This window comes from Oreochromis aureus, linkage group 3 (genome assembly GCF_013358895.1).
Source record: "Oreochromis aureus strain Israel breed Guangdong linkage group 3, ZZ_aureus, whole genome shotgun sequence".
NCBI lineage: Eukaryota > Metazoa > Chordata > Actinopteri > Cichliformes > Cichlidae > Oreochromis > Oreochromis aureus.
In genome coordinates, this window is record NC_052944.1 from 99479823 (window position 1) to 99497235 (window position 17413).

At 41.8% G+C, this 17413-nt stretch overlaps 1 protein-coding gene across 1 annotated transcript in view; it reads right to left on the minus strand.

The window, feature by feature from the left end:
• Window positions 1–2350: 2350 nt before the first annotated feature.
• Window positions 2351–17413, minus strand: part of LOC120434820 (protein NLRC3-like) — a gene marked incomplete at its 5' end in the record, with an annotated part of 39264 nt that continues 24201 nt past the window's right edge. The window contains 3 exons of the mRNA XM_039603233.1: window positions 2351–2459; window positions 13191–13689; window positions 13838–13884. Coding sequence (XP_039459167.1) covers window positions 2351–2459; window positions 13191–13689; window positions 13838–13884 — 655 coding nt within the window. The remainder of the gene's footprint in view (window positions 2460–13190; window positions 13690–13837; window positions 13885–17413) is intronic.

The window sequence follows — 17413 nt, forward strand, 5'->3', positions numbered from 1 at the left end:
TTTCTGGCTTTAGGAACTTTTAAAAGACCAGAGTCCTGAGATCGGAGAGCACGGGATGGAATATACCGGTGTAAAAGGTCAGAGAGATACGAAGGTGCTAATCCATTTAAAGCCTTGTAAGTGAGCAACAGGACTTTAAAATCAGCTCGAACCGGACAAGGTAGCCAATGAAGAGAATATAAAACAGGGCTAATATGTTCGAATTTTCCAGTTCTTGTTAAAATACGAGCAGCTGCGTTTTGCACCATCTGCAGACCTTTAAAACTTTTCTTTGGTAGCCCTGAGAAAAGAGCATTACAGTAATCAATGCGTGAGGACACAAATGCATGAACAAGAATCTCTGCAGTATCGTTTGACAAAACTTGTCTAATTCTAGCTATGTTCCTCAAGTGATAAAAGGCGGTTTTTGTTATTTCTTTTATATGAGACTCAAAAGAGAGCGCCGTGTCAAACCACACGCCCAAATTTTTTACTTTGTCTCTACAAGTTATGACCCTATCATCAATTCTCAGGGTAAAACTTTGGGACGAGTGCTGGAATTTAGGCGGTCCAATGACCATCAACTCTGTTTTATCAGTATTTAAGCACAGGAAATTATCCGATAACCAGCCCTTAATTGCTGATAGACAAGATTCCAAATTAGAGATTTCAGTACAATTTCCAATTTTTAGAGGAACATAGAGCTGCAGATCGTCAGCATAACAATGAAAGGTTACTTTAAAAGAACGTAAAAGAGCACCAAGAGGCGACAGATACATAGAGAACAGCAGTGGTCCAAGCACAGAGCCCTGAGGGACCCCATGCCTCACCACACAGGTCTCAGAAAGAACATTATTAAAATTAACAGTCTGAGACCTCCCTGACAGGTAAGATCTCAGCCATGATAAAACATTCCCTGTAATTCCAATTAAATGTTCGAGCCTATCCAATAAAATGCCGTGATCAACAGTGTCAAATGCGGCACTTAAGTCCAGCAGTAATAAAACTGAAGTGCGATCATTGTCTGCATGTACCAGCAGGTCATTCACCACTTTTAGTAAGGCTGTTTCTGTGGAGTGATTTGGTCTAAAAGCGGACTGAAATGGTTCAAACAAATTGTTTGTTGACAAATGTTCAGTGAGCTGCTTAAAACCACTTTTTCAAGACTTTAGACAAGAAAGACAGATGTGAGATGGGTCTATAGTTTGCAACCATGTCAACATCTAGTCCAGGCTTTTTCAAGATTGGTACTACCACAGCTGATTTATAACATTCAGGAAGACTCCAGTCATCAATGAAATATTTAGAAGAAACAGAATGTAGGGTCCTAATGCTGACCACAGTTCCTTTATAGCCCAGGTTGGTAAAGGATCCAATGAACAGGTTGTACTACGAGCTGCTTTTACAACCTTGGTTAATTCAGACAGAGAAACGACCTTAAAATCAGAGAATAGTTTATCAGCAGCAACAGGCAAGACATCTGAGTAGTCTAACAAACTACCTGAGGAAGGAGTAATCTGGTTTCACTGGTAAAATAAATAATTGAAATGGGTATATATTTGTTTTTGTTAAGTTGCCTAATAATTATGCACAGTAATAGTCACCTGCACACACAGATATCCCCTAAAATAGCTAAAACTAAAACAAACTAAAAACTACTTCCAAAAACATTCAGCTTTGATATTAATGAGTTTTTGGGTTCATTGAGAACATGGTTGTTGTTCAATAATAAAATTATTCCTCAAAAATACAACTTGCCTAATAATTCTGCACTCCCTGTATTATTATGAAGACTAAAGTGCACCTTAATGCTGCCAATGAATACACATGTTCTATGTGTGAGCACAGCTGACATGCACCACACTGACCCCACTCGCCCCATTTCTTCATTGTTACATCCCCCCCCCACCGTGGTGGAGACAAAGGTAGGAAGGGGACAGCAACACCGGACAACCACAATCAATGAAGGAGGAGGACAACAGGACAGTTAAGAATCAGGCAGGATTTATTGCTTGCTTGCCTTGATAGTCAACTTAACAGAAAAAGGTGGGGGGAGGAGGACTGGGCGGTTGAGCCAAATCAAAGAAAGTAATAAAACAAAAAGAGGTCGATAGCTTCCAGGGCCTAACTAAAACAAAAAGGCAAAACAAAAGGCCTACCTAGCTGCTCGACAAAAAGTCAGTGAAAACATACAAAAGTGGCATCAACCGCATAACCTGGTGTGTCTAACAGTTTAAAACCTGCAACCAATGTATAGGGTACCCCAGCTTACCTGTCCAGCCTCCCACCACACACACAATACAACGATGCCTCCTCACAAAGGTTTGTTACAAAGCAGAAGCCAGCAGCCACCAGCTGGCCAGGGAGCTGCTCATTTATAGTGATCCTCGGCATGTGATTGGCCAACTGGCCCCAGATCAGCCAATAGACACATGCCAATTATCTTCGAATTGGCCAATAGGAGGAGGGAGGCTTGACACCTGAAAGATAAACAGAACACAACAGCCAAGCCACATCTCTTGGCACGTAACACCCCCACCCTTTAAGAACCAAACCCAGGGTTTGGTGACATCTCTAAACAGCACGGGAGAGTGCGTCTGCTACAATGTTTTCTGAACCTTTTTTGTGATGGATCTTGAGGGTGTAATTCTGAATAATCAGGGACCAACGCATAAGCCGCTGGTTGTGATTATACATTCTAGAGAGGAAAACTAAAGGGTTGTGATCTGTGAATACCTGAACTGAACTCTGACCTGACTCTATATAGACTTCAAAATGTTGCAAGGCCCACAACAAAGCAAGTGTCTCCTTTTCAATGGTAGAATACCCGAGCTGATGTTTATCAAACTTCCGAACATCATCCACTTCTTGCTCTTGTGCTTGAAATGAGACGCAGACGCAGCAAAAGTAAGAGGCTCTAAAATCCACAAAAAGGGGGCTTGTTAGATCAGGATATTGGATGTGATCCATAGAAAAGAAGATCAGACATGAAAGTGGAGATAACACAGAAGACCTGCAGCAAAGGGTCAGAGGTCAGACTTCAACAATGAGCCAATGATCATCTTGTCAAGTAGTGACTAAAGCAGAGCCCTGACGTTCTGACATTTATCACACAGTTAGAACAAATGTCTGCTGATGACTTCATTTCATGAAATGACTGATAGATGTCAATTCATTGATCAGCTGAGCTGCTGCTGCTGATCTTCATCGTGCACAGAAACATTCAGCTTGTTTCAATCAGTAAATAACTCCCACTACTCTCAGTTTGAACTGTTCCCACTCAAAATGCTGTCAGAACAATGATCATTGTAGAACTTCACAAACATCACGTGTTGTTTTCCACATGTAAGATCAGCAAACATACAGAAACTTCCTGTTGCCACACACGGCCTCTAAAATCTCTTCCACGCTTTCTGTCTGAAGTCCACTCTCTGTGTCGGATCCACAGGAAACAACAAGATCTTATTAACATGGTTTTCAATGTGTCTCCTTCCAAAAGTCCAACCAATGAACAAATGTGTATATTTGTGGAGGCCGAACAAAAGCATGACACATTTCTCTGTTTCTATAAACTGGTGTCAAACACAAATATGAAGAGTTTCATTGACAGACTCCAAAATGCCCCACAGTGAATCACAGGAAATCCTACAGTGTGCAGAGAATCTTAATGGCTCCAACATCAACACATCCACAATGTTGGATCCAGTTCTACCTCACAGAGTTACTAAGACACACCCTCTGCCAGCATTACAACAGCTCCACCTGCTTCACCTGCCTCCTCAGCCTCTGTACACCTGAAGAGAAAAGAAAGGCTCCAAAAGCTCAAATCTACAAAGGATTCATGAAGTTTCATCCAACAATAACATGTTTGCCTTCCACAGTGTGCTGTTAGACACCACTGTACCTCTGCCATTTCAAAAAGAGCAGCTTGGGAACATTTTGGCTCCAAACACTTTGTGTTTAAGTTCCTAATCTTTGTTTTCTTTGTGAAGCCGACAACATCTGGAGCTTTTTGACTCATAGAAACATCATTTTGTTCTTTAGATGACAGCAGATTGGGACTGAATAATCAATCACTATCAAACCAATAAAGACAAAAATGCTGATTTTACAGGAACTTTGTTGGAGAAGCTGTAAAGACATGAAACTGGTGGAGATCCCAAACCAGTTGATAGTGCTGATTATTCCAAATAAAGCTGTTTTCCATTTGAGATGAAATGACTTTCTGTCCTGATATATAATAAAGATGTGAGTTGTTTTTGAGCCCTGTATTAAAAGTAGATCCAGTTTAAAGTCAGCTTGAGTTTGATGTCTTTATGTCAAAGCTGCTCATGATGTTGAGCTGCTGATGGAATAAAAACAGTGAAAAATCTGCCTCAATATAAAAGCATGTAGTCCAGACTTAAATGTAGCCTATTGTTAGCTGAGGTCCACACACAGTGTTTGACAGTGTAAACTGTGTGAAAGGGCTGCTGGTGGAGCTCACTAGGATGAGCAGGTGACCATGTGCCACGAGGTGGAGAGCAGCTGGCCTGGGTTTGATTCTGACCCGGCCACGTCCCTTTCTCTCTCCCTCTGCTTTGCTGTCACTTATCTTCACTGCTCTGTCCAATAAAGCTGAAAAAGGCCCCAAATCAAAGAAATCTGCCTGCAGCCTCTGAAATGTCTTCTGTTTCCTTCCCGACGGCTTTTTCACCGTCAGCCCATCAGACAGTCCAGTAGCATTTATGATGATGTCATGATGTTGAAGAGACTGCTATGGTGGCCTCCCATGACCCCAGCCTCATCTACACTGAGATGCAGACATTTGAAAACATTCAGCAGACAACTGAATAATAGTCCAACACAACAGTCTGTGTACAGACACACACTGAGCTTTCATAGAGTCAAAGGAGTCAATCAAACACAGCTAGTTGAGTCATTTCTTGTGTGAGTCTAAAGTGAATCTAGTATTTGAAAGTCCACTTCCTGTCTTTGTTGTTGAAGACTTCTTCAGCTTCTTCTCAAGGACATCAGCTGCTTGTTTGGCAGCAGAGGCAGTTAAGAAGCTTCCTGAAAAACACTGAACAGTGAGTTCACTGTGGCATATGACAAATTCAGCTTTCTATGTGCAAATGTGTCTGTGTCAACCTTTCAAATGCTGTTGAATCCAAAACATCAGCGGCTCCTTGGCTGCTCACTTCATGCACTTCTGTCTTTGTGACAGTCCAATGACATCACAGCTGTTTCCACCCCAGTGTCTCAGGACTGGACACCTTTAAACATGTGGAGGATCAAACAGCCGTCCAGCTAGACATACATGAAACTATCAAAGCTGACAATCATTCCAATAACATCTAATGGTGCATATATATAGACACAGGACTACAAGGAAATGGCTCTCAGCATCTGGCTGTGGGAACAAATGAGTCCCTGTTTGTGTTCAAATTGTGTGCATGTTTTAGACGTGTGTCACATGTAGAAACACAAAAATCCCACAATGACACAAAGATGTGTTTGACACAACTGTGCAGCTGTAAGTTGTTTCTAATGATTCATTGAAGCTCTTCTAACATTCTGGAGACAATCAGTCCATGAATCTGTTCAACACCACAACAATTTGACTTCAATGTGAACGTTTGCCATTAAATAACCTTCTTCATCCAGCTGACAGCATCCTTCATTCTATGATATTAACAGTTCCTCCTGTTGATGACAAACCTCTGACATGATCTGCTTGAGGAGCTTTTTCATGTGAAGCTCTCTGAGCTCAGGGCTAAGTTGCTGTGTTTCATCTTTAAGAGCTGCTGCCTCCTCGCCGGACTTGTTCTTCTCTTCTTCTCCTAATGACACCATTTCTGCTTCAGATCTTTCACTGGGCCTAAAACAGATGAAGAGTAGATCTACTGCTGTTCACTGTTTGTGTCAATATGGAGAAATATGAAAAGACAAACACAGCACATACAGAGAAATGTAGACAGGATGTGCAGCCAGTGCAGTAAATGGTCTAAATATCAGCTCTTTAGAAAATGATCCTGATGAACATGAAACTAACATCCAATGAGAAACACAGCTTCCTTGTTTCATGTCCAATAACAATAAATGAAGAGCTAATAAAGAGCTATTCTATTGTAAAATGCTGAGATGATTATTAGACAGAACCCAGCGGCTCACCAAAAGCCTGCATTGAAAATCTATATGAAAGTAATCTATGCTCATATATGACAAAATCCTTTAACTGTCACTGTGTTTTTCATCTGTGCTCTTGTTGGTTGGACAAGTTTGTAAATGACAAAGAGCTCAGTGGACTTTGCATCCATCAAATCCTGTTAGATGTTTGTTTTTCCTTCACAGCTTTGTGATGAAGGCTAAAGAACAGAGATATGAACTATTGCCAATATGAATCCTGATGCATGACGTGGGCACAGACCCACCAAAGCAACACTCAGCTCACCTCATTCCAGGCGCTTGTCTGCTGGAGACCATGAGCCTTGTTGATCCAACACAAACTATCAAACACATTGGCTCACAGTCAGATTGGCTTTGTATGGATGGTGTAACAGGGGCTGGGAAAGGATGCTGAAAGCTGAATATAATACAGAACAATAACAGGACATATAATCATGTAGCAAACATGATCTTCAACAGGCACACTTCTATTATTCATGATCACAAACACAAAGAACTTGTGCAGCCCTGATATCAGCCCTAATATATGAGTGTGTTTGCCCAAAGATTGAAACAGCATCAACATGACAGCTGTAAGAAATCTTCTCTCAGCCTTGTTTGGCAGAAGATCCCTGCAACAAAGATTGTAGCTGAAAGATGACGTGTGTAAAGTTTGTCTTTGGGAGGGTTGAGGCTGTTTTAGACCTTTGATAGTTTCCAATCCAGTTCTGACAGACAGAAATAAAAACAACAACATCATTAAGATCAGATCATGGAGCTGTTTCCTGCCTTGTTTCTAGCTTCACATTACAAGACTTTACTACAATAAAGATGCTAACATGTATCTGTAGCAACAACATCATTGAATCTAGAACAACTGGAGCCAAACCAGTGGCTCTGCTGGGATCACTGGTGAGCCAACACTTCCTTGTTGGATGCAGATTTCAGGGCTTCCTGTTGCTCCTCCGTTATAACTGTTCTCTCTTCTCAACACATGATGACACAAAGGAATCAGCAGTGACGAAGATGATGCTGAAGAGAAGCACACATTTCACACATATAACAGACCAGTCCAGTTACACACACCTCTGCTTGACATTAGGCCTCAAACAAAGACACAAAACACTAACTTGACTCTAAATAGAAGAAACTGGCAGCTTTTTCTGTTCTGTGCTTATTTATATTTGACACACATGCTTCTCTTTGTGCAAACACACATTGCACTATAAGGGTAACCTAGCACACAATGATTGGACAGCACAGTGATGATGCTGGGAGATCCTATACTGAAAGCAACACAGAAACACTGAGAACTTTAAACATTGATTATATTGAGATAAGCAGCCGACCCAGTCTAGATAAAGGCGAGCAGCTGGGACCGCTGCTGCACCAAAAACAGGTTTCAGTGTTTCCATGTGTGTGTGTGTGTGATGTCTTTACTTATACTGGTCAATAGACTTTAGTCAACACATCATTGAAAGGTGTTACACATGAAATAAAAACAGTGTTTCATCTTTATTCCTCTGAAGCAGCTGCATTATAACCAATCTGCTCCTTTGTGGCCTTTAAAACAGCTTAAATAACTGTTGTTATATTTGTTTCTGCTCCTCTTGGACAGACGACTCTTGAAAAGACATTTTGAATTTCAATGTGACTTTAACTGGATAAATATGGGATATATAAACGTCCCTCTGCAACAAACTGATTCCAGCTTCTACCTCATGATAGGAATGTTTTTGTGGCTCAAGATGACCTGATATCTTTCATGATGGATACATTTGACACATGTTTCACATATTATAGACCAACAAGTTATTCATAGCAGTTTAAATACGGGAGTCACTTTTGGGCCCAGGAGATAAAACAGAGCCAATGTTTCCTTCTTTATTTAAGTGACGTGTGTCACAGATGTGACCTAGTAAAGTGTAGCTGAACATTAGTAACGTTATTAACACTCTCAGCTCGTCCTTGTTCCAGACCTGAAGATCCTCTTCTTTCATTCAGCAGCAGCTTCAGGTCTCTGATGGTCCAGGGCTTGTTGTTGGGAAACAGCCCTGCTGGGATGATGGTGTCCTCACAGAAACAGTCAGTGATGCTGTTGATCTCCATCACAGAGCACGTCCCAGTCTGCAGTCTCAGTCCTGCAGGGCCTCGCTGGCTTCCTGACTCCACCCAGTCAACAACAGGAAGTGTTTGAAGTGCAGGAACAAACTGAGGCTGTGGTCAAACAGGAGTTTTTATCTCCTGGCTCTGACTCTCACTGCGGCCCCGCTGCTGTGTCAACATGTGTTTGTGCTAAACAATGATTGAAAGTGTTATAAATGACTTGTTGGCCTCTGATCTGTCACAAACAGCTGAAACGTGTCTCTCATGAGTCACATGAAGGTTTCTGACAGAAAGGACAAAAAAGTAGCTGCAGTCAGTTTGTGTCATTTTATATTTATTCATCTGGGAGAAAAATCTGAGGGACATTAAAATGTGTTTTTCAACAGAGACAAGAACATAAATATAACAGAACAGGTAAATGAACATATTTCAAGTAAACAGCTGGACTGATCAGGTCCAAACACAGAGTGATAAACAAACAGCTGTCATATCTTTATATATAAGCTCTTTATAAATCCTGTTCACTGCAGTCTGTTTACTAATAATGTCAAACTGTTAGAAACAGAAACATCAGAATCGTCTTTGTTGACATAAACCTGTCTGGGATCCTTTGTTGTTCTTTTGATGCAGAGTTACATTATAAATATAAAGAGTTATTTCAGAGTCTCATCAGTTTTCCTGCATGTCTTTATTGAACACATCAGCAGGGCTGAAGCTCTCATGTTAAACACACACTGATCTATGGACACGTTCATGTGTTTCTAACAGCATCATAACCAGGCTGTTATCAGCTGCACTAACATGATGTCACACACACTGAATGTAACAGTGACAGTTTACATCATCACACAATCAGCTGTGATTGTTTCACTGTCATCAAACTAGTCAACAGGAAGTAGAATCAATAGAAACCAATCATTTACTGACAGCATGTCTGATTGAAATAAGTGCAGATTATGTATGAAGTATAACTGCACACAGTAACTGTGTTACAATAAGGACTTAACAGCGCCCTCTGCTGGAGTGTTTCAGTACTGCGTTAACTAGAATACACCACCTCCTCCTCCTCCTCACACCACCTGCTACAGCTCTACTCTTCTATGACTACAGTCATCCACAGCACTGATGTGAGGTCACATGGTTCATATGTAAGGAGCACAGAGACGTCCCAGCAGCTGACCTCAGGTCAGTTTAATGACTGTGAGCAGCAGCTGTGTTATTGTCACTGTGACAGGGAGACACTCTCGGACACAGCGCTCATGTCAGCTTGTTCTCATGCAGGAGGATCAGGAGCTCCATGTTTGTCTTTATGTTTGAATCATGATGTGTTTGTGCCATCAGAGTCTGTCATGAGTACTCAGGGTTTCACAGCAGCTCTTCTGAATGCTGACGAGGACTCCAACCTCATGTTTCACCTCTCTGAGCTTCTGATGTCTGTGAACACTCGTGTTTCTTCTCTGGGCTCATCTGGACAAAAACACCTTTCTGTGTTTGGCTCCAGCCTCATTCTGACTGACAGGAAGTGTGTTATCCATGAGCTTCTTTGTTTCCTGCTGTGTTTCCTGTCTGAGGACAAACACGAGTGTTTCAGCTGAGGACTTGGTTCCTTCCACCTGTCCATACAGGACATCACGCTGTCTTTTCTCTTGAAATGCAGCTCCAGGTCCTTCCACGTGCTGCTCTGTATTTGTGCAGTTTGTAGTCTGTCCTGGGAAACGCAGCACACATGGTGTTCTTCTGGTGTTTCCTCCTTTCACTGAGTGTGAAACACTGACGCTGTGCTGTTGTTCACAGAGCTGATTCTAGCTGCAGCTGGACTCTGTCATCTAACTGAATGTGTTGGTGCTGATCACGGGGCTCTGAGGGGGCAGCAGCAGAGGACTCTGGATACTGACGTCAGTGTATCTGTGGAAGCTCACACAGCGTGTCTCTGTCATTCAATATTGTGCTATATATTGTATCTATGCAAAGATGAACAGACTGTGTGTTCACTGGTCTCTGTGCTGCTGACTGCTTTGCTGCAGCTCTGATGTCATCATCACTCCCTCCTCCACCCTCAGCAGTCCCAGCATGCTGCTGTGGTGCACCCCACCCTCACTCTACAGCTGAGCCATAGACCACACCCTCCACCTCAATATACACCACAGTTTTCTCTGCTATGGAAATGAGATCAGGAGGAAATCATTATTATTATTATTTAATAAATGCTCACATTAATGTGGGTTTATTTGTTTCCATATTAGAAACATTAGTCAAGTGTTTTTAGTATAAAATGGTGAAAGTCCCTCTTTTTGCTCCTCCCCTCACCTGTGGATGGACGGTGCTGTTACCGTGGTGACAGCTGTGAGCTTGGATGTGTTTCAGTCCTGCCTGGTTATCACTGCAGGAATCTTTACTTTCACATTTATTACAGGTAATAACTCTGATTTTTCTGTGTATTATGAACTAAATGTATCCTGATACACACAGAGATGGATGAGCAGAGGTCACATGATGAAAGAAAAAACATGGAGTCTTTGATTTATTTAGATATTTATTGATGAATGCAAACAAACCCTGACGCTGAACCATCGTCGAGCAGAACAAACCTGATCACATGACCTGCTGACCCAAACAGTGAAAAGCTCCATGGCAACAACAACAAACAGCCTCACATATGTTAACAGAGGCTGTTAGAAGCACAGAGTCTTTACAGTCTTTCTCCTGTTTGTACACAGATCTCTGCACATCTTCATCACAGTTACTCACAGACGTGCAGAGTGTGTGGATATCAAAGCTAAGTTTCCACCATGTTTGTAGTCTGTACTGGGACTCATGGAGCATCTCTCTATGAGCACTCAGTGCTTTAAACAGTGAGTCCCAGTTTAACCAGCAGCCTTCACACCACACATCACACAGACATGGAAACTTCAAACCCTCAGACTGAAGTCACCATAATAAATAAATAGATTGTGATGAAGATGAATAACTGGAACAGTTTGCTGTGGTTTCTTCTGTTCCTGTCAGAAATAAGAGTCTGGCAGCACTTTGCTCTCCTTCCACATGTTTAAGGAGGAAGTGAAGAAGAGTGAGTGAGTCGTCTTCCTCTGTAGGCCAACATCAGGCAGCAGCCACGTATTTTTAAAATCCCAGCACACTGGTTAGAACTGCATTCAAAACTATTGAGCCAATATTTTCAGCTTCTATGGCTGAAACATTTTCACATGAGCTTCCAACAATGAGTGAAACATTAAGAGCATGTGGAGAGTTTGGAAACATCACATTAATAAAGAGAAATCAAACATTTGGATTCATTTTAATGAGCTCAGACTTGTTGAAAACGCAGAGGAGCTGGTTGTGAACTGAGCTTCAGAGAAACACAACATACTGAGATTCACTGTGAAGCTTTGAGTGGAAAAAGACAGAAAACAACATGTGGATCCTGGAATAATGGGAGCTTCCATCTTTAAAGGACTGAAGAGGAAGAAATTTACAAGGAATCATTTAGAAGAGTTTCAAACATCAACTGATTGAATCCATGAATCTGAAAACGTGTTGGTGAGTGAAAGAGACAGACATGTACAGACTAGGGATGCAACGATACCAAGTTTTTCAAACCGATCCGATACCGATACTTGGATCTGAGTACTTGCCGATACCGAGTACAAAAACCGATACTTCTACCACACACAAGTTAAACTTAACCAGTAGTAAAGAAACGACCCCAGACAACTCTTTAACCCAAACGAAACGTTTACTGAACGTAAGGGCAGAGACAAATACTGTACAACACATCCCTTGTTTAAACTCAAATGATATTCCAATTCCTTAACCAAATGAAATACACTGTATAAATGACATAATTCCCTTTCAAATTATATTAAACAACCCAACTTATGTTATCACCTTTTGGTAAGTGACTCACTAATATACACTCTAAAACACGTTATATAAATCCACTAAACATACAATATTCACACATGGGCTCCACACACTCACATTCACACTTGTTGCAGGCATGTTTGCTGCTCACGCCGGACGATGGAGAAAAATCCTCTTCTCCCCAGTAAGAGCACAAAAGTCTGACTTACAGTTCCGTTGCCCGGTAGATCGCCGTTCACCAGTCCCACACTAAATCCACTCCCTGCGGACCCGATGCTGTCTCTGCTACAGCACGTTAGCGAGTCACTGTCCAGCTCTCCGACAGTCCATAGCGGCTGCCTCCTTGGCGAAGCCAAGCAGTCCGGGCTAGCCTTTAGCCTCGGCGGTCGTAGCTGGAAACACAGCACGGTGGTGCGACCATTGAAACAAAAAGTCACTTCACCCACACTCTGTTGCGAAGCTCTCACACGGTCAGCTTTCTAGTCACACACTCTTTTGTGCTGGTTAACCTCAGCAAAACTAGCCGAGTCTCTCACTTTGGTTCAGCTAACCTCGTGCATTTCTCCATGCCGTTCTCTTCTCGTCCTCCATTGCAACAGATACACAGGTCCCGTTTTGTGCTACCTTCACGGGCCTCCAGAAAATTAGAACTCTGAAAAATATTTTAACTCCCTTCAGAGTTACATACCATAAAATAATACTTTTATGATTAACATAACAGTTTGATTGCTCTAATTACCTGTATTTACCTTGTGACATATTACAGGGCAAATTATATTCAGGGTAGAGTTACATCACATAACATCAACTGTGAACACCTTATGTTACCGTGGCGTTTAAGTCCATGGGAATTATGAGTATCTACTCCCAAATTCCCATCCGGGCTACATTAGTATCGGTTCATGGTATCGGTTAACTTTTACGAGTACGCACACATTTTACAGTATCGGCCCCGATACCCGATACCAGTATCGGTATCGGTGCATCCCTAGTACAGACTGAACTATCTGTTCAACAGTCAGAGTGTTTCTCTAACAGGAGACACTCTTTACACTCAGCACAGGGACACTGAGGAACCAGGAGACCAGACTGCAAACCCAGGATAAAGAGTTTGAGTGAATGTGGTGTTGAAGGTGTGGAGGTGGATCAGAGTGTCAGAGGAGACTCTGTAGAAGGACAGAGTGCCAGCAGGACAGTCCACATACACTGCTGCTCTGTTAGAGACAGAGGAGGAGGAGGAGGAGGAGGAGGAGATGGATGTGTAGCTGTTATTGTGCCTGACATAACGAGGACCATCATCAGAGCACCACAGACTCCAGGACTGATCATTCCCTCCAAACACACAGTCATAACTGCCTCCTTTCCTTCTGATTCTTCTGTAACTCACTGATATATAAACGTCTCCTCTCCACTCGACCTCCCAGTAACAGCGACCAGTCAGACCATTTCTACACAGCAGCTGTTCCCAACCATCAAATCTGTCTGGATGATCAGGATATGACTGAACCTCCTCCACTTGTGTCACCTTCCTGTTGTTGTCAGACAGTTGCAGGTTTGTGTGTACTGTGTTTGCGTCGATTGTGAGTTGACAGGAATCTGATGGAGAGAACAAACACAATCCAGCTGCAGTTATTGATCCATCATCTGTTCATTGATTGACACTTTGATGATGACTCCTGACATGATGAAGATGGTTGAATGTGTGCTGCTTTGTTTTCATGAATCCCATTAAAAACACACTTACACTTCCTCAGACCTGGTCTCAACCATTGGACTCCAGCAGGCTCCACCCTGAAAGGAGGAGGGGTCAGAGCAGCACAGTCAGAACAGAATTTATTTGTTTCTCAAATAAGAAAGAGCTATCAAGAAACACTCCTAAATCTTTAGCAAACAGAGTCCTGAACATTTCCAGTGGGCTAAGGTCAACATTATCTGATAATGCTAACACTATTTTCCCCTGCATTATAACAATGTGAGCAGCTAATGCTAAGTAGGCCGCAATTAGCACCTACATCTAATTTAAGGCAAATACGCATTATAACCTGTTAGGAGGAGAAAGATATTTTTGTGGCTATTTTTATAATCATTATTACTATTCCATTAATTATTAATATTGATATTGCATTTAGATGTTTAAACATATTGGCACCCAATTAAGCTTTTATTACAGGTCCAAGAAGAACCACTTTAAACTGTTGAGTTGAATCTATAATCTTAAAATGTTTATAGGCAGATTACATTGCATTATTTGAAAAAGGCTAACCTCTGAAGATAATCTGAGCCTAAAAGTCTTCACAGGAAACTGAAGGTTTGCAGAGTGTGCAGGGCAGGAAGTGAAACCGAAAGCAGAGTCTGAGTGCAGGTATTTTGAGCAGGTTATTTTATTATGCATTTATATCTTTGATTAAGCTTTGATTAAGTTTTAAGTAGTTGTATTAGATTGAAACATACACAGACATACACGCACATACAGACACATATAGTTAGAGAGGTCAAATAAGGTGCAGAGCGAGGGCAACACAGCACACACACACCCAGCAGTAGACCCATTTACCAGGTGAAAGTTTAAGTATGTTTTGCTAGGGTTGCAGTTTTTAGGTTGGTGTACGTGACTGTTTGATGGAGAAGCAGATGCAGGATCCAGAGACAAGCGACAGTGAAGGCGAGCTGAGGGGAAGCACCTGGGTTCGAGCCGAAGACAATGTTCTTTAGACTGTGTCAAAAGTTAACTGAACAGTTGTGGTTTTGGATTGACGTAGGAGTTATTGAGTCTGCTTGGCAACAGAAGGGGGGCTGTACTATTTTACCCCTATAAAGTCTTTGTTCTGACTATTGTAAGACAGTTCAATGCTGAATCTGCACAGTGTTGAACTCCATGCATGTAACCAATAAATCTTCGCTTTGATCATACCTCGTGGACCAGAGTTGTTATTGGTGGAGAGATAGATACCTAATAAAGTGTCAGCTAACATTTGGAAATGGAAGCATAAATACTGGAAACTCTGCATTCACAGCTGAATTCACAATAAATTTGTTGTGCACATTTTTCTGTCATTGTTCTCAAACAACAGAATGAGAATGAAATATTGATTTTAACACAGCCCATTAGCAGCATTAGCTTATCAGAGTTTCCAGTATTTAAGCTTCCATTTCCAAATGTTAGCTGCTCCTGTCTGCCTCATTTTCACACACTGAAATGATTCACAGCCTTGTTTCATCCTTCTGTCAGTGTCACTGACTGTCACTGTGACTGTGGACATACAGCATGGGAAACATACACATGGCTGACACTTTATTAGGTACACAGTGGCCACTATCTCAGGTGCACCTGCGACCTAATAAAGTGTATCTAAAGTTACAAAATGTTGTCTCTGTCCAAATATTTATAGACCAAACTGTAGGTCTACTTTTAATGAAACTCTCAACATGACTTATCAGTGATCATTAATGTTCCTGCAAACAGACTCCTTGGAGACCCCCTACATAAATATCCATGTACTATCCAGCTGGACTAGTGTGTCTGTCCCTAAAAATATTCCTGCATGTGTGATTGTTCATGTCTCATCTGCAGGAAACAAACAGGAAGTGAGTGAAGGACACAGGAAATGTTTCCAGCTCTTCCTCCTCTATCAGACATTCTCTCCATACCTGAGAGTGTCCAGTCTCCAGCCTGGATCCTTCAGTCCAGCCGACAGCAGCTTTATTCCCGAATCCCCTGGATGATTGTAGCTCAGGTCCAGCTCTCTCAGATGGGAGGGGTTGGAGCTCAGAGCTGAGGCCAGAGAAGTACAGCCTTCCTCTGTGATAAGACAGCCTGACAGACTGCAGACACACAAAACAACAATCCATCTGTCAACGATCATTTTCTCTTTGTCACAATAACATCTATCCATTTACATCCATTCAATGTAGCTTTATTTATAAGTGACAATTCCCAACAGACAACAGTCATCTCAAGCTGTTTAACAGTGCAAGGTAACAGCCTACAATATTAGAGAGAAAGCCCCACCCATCAGACAATCCACTGTGAGCAGCACTTGGTGATGGTGGGAAGGAAGAACTCCTTTTGACACAAAGATCCTCCCAGTGAAAACAGGCTCCAGGAGGAGCATCTACCATGACTGGTTGCAGCGTGAGGGGAAAGAGAAGAGATGAGCTCAGAGAGACAAGAACAAAACACAAACTAAGGAGAGAGAAGACAAAAGTTAAGGACATGCAGTAGTGACATATAAAAACATTGGGAGTGAAAAAGAGGAGAAGAAAGCAGAGCATCATGGGAAGTCCACCAATAGCCTGTGCCTATAGCAGCATAACTAAGGGATGGTTCAGGGTCACCTGATCCAGCTTTAACTATAAGCTTCATCAAAAGTTTGAAGCTGATCTTCAAAGTAGGCCAGGCTGAGTTGTTAGATTAGCCCAAAGTAAAGACAAGGTCATTATTTGTGTCACATTTTAGTGCAAATGTAGACAAACTATCCAAAAGTTATTTCTAAATCTGATATTAAACAGTTTAAATGGTAGAAAAAGCTGTAAAGAAAACAGCAAGAGTGAATAAAAGCCTCTTTAGAGGTTCACCAGTTTAAAACTCAGACATTTAAACTGGTGATTCTCCTTTTCTGCTCCACTTCCTCTCTAGACTTCCTGTTCCCAGGAGGGATTTGATTGGCTGAACGTCCTTTTAGCCTTTCTTTAGTTCTTTGGGTGCTAATCAAAGAGGAAAACACACGAGTAATGTGACGTGACATAAGGAGCACTCTGATTGGTTGGGATTCACAAACTATGGTGCTGTTTGCAAGCTTAGCTTTGCAGTGCCAAGAAGATCTCTTCATTAGGGATGAGACGTTCCACAGTGACGTTTCCACACTTTGGAGCTTCTGAAGTGCAGATGTTTGGAAACGCTGCTCCAACGTGTGGTTCAAACACTCAGATCACGTGACCTCAGCTGCCACAGGTGGCCTACCTGCTGCTTCCAGGCATTGCCAGGCTCAGGAATTCCCATTTTTGATTGGCTGGTCTTTTAGACTGGGCCTTGTAATGTAAGTAAGTAAGTAAAGTTTATTTATTAAGTGCTTTTCACAGACAGGCAGTCACAAAGCGCTGTACACAAATATTAAAATAAACAATACAATCAATAGACATTATACACAATGTAAAAGATCAAATGTAAATAATGTAAAGAATATAAAATACGTAGATCAACAAAAGGCTTGTTTGAACAGAAAAGTTTTTAACTGCTTTTTAAAAGAATCCACAGAGCCAAGCAAACGTAATTGTAGTGGTAAATTGTTCCACAGCCTTGGTGCAACAGACTGAAAGGCTC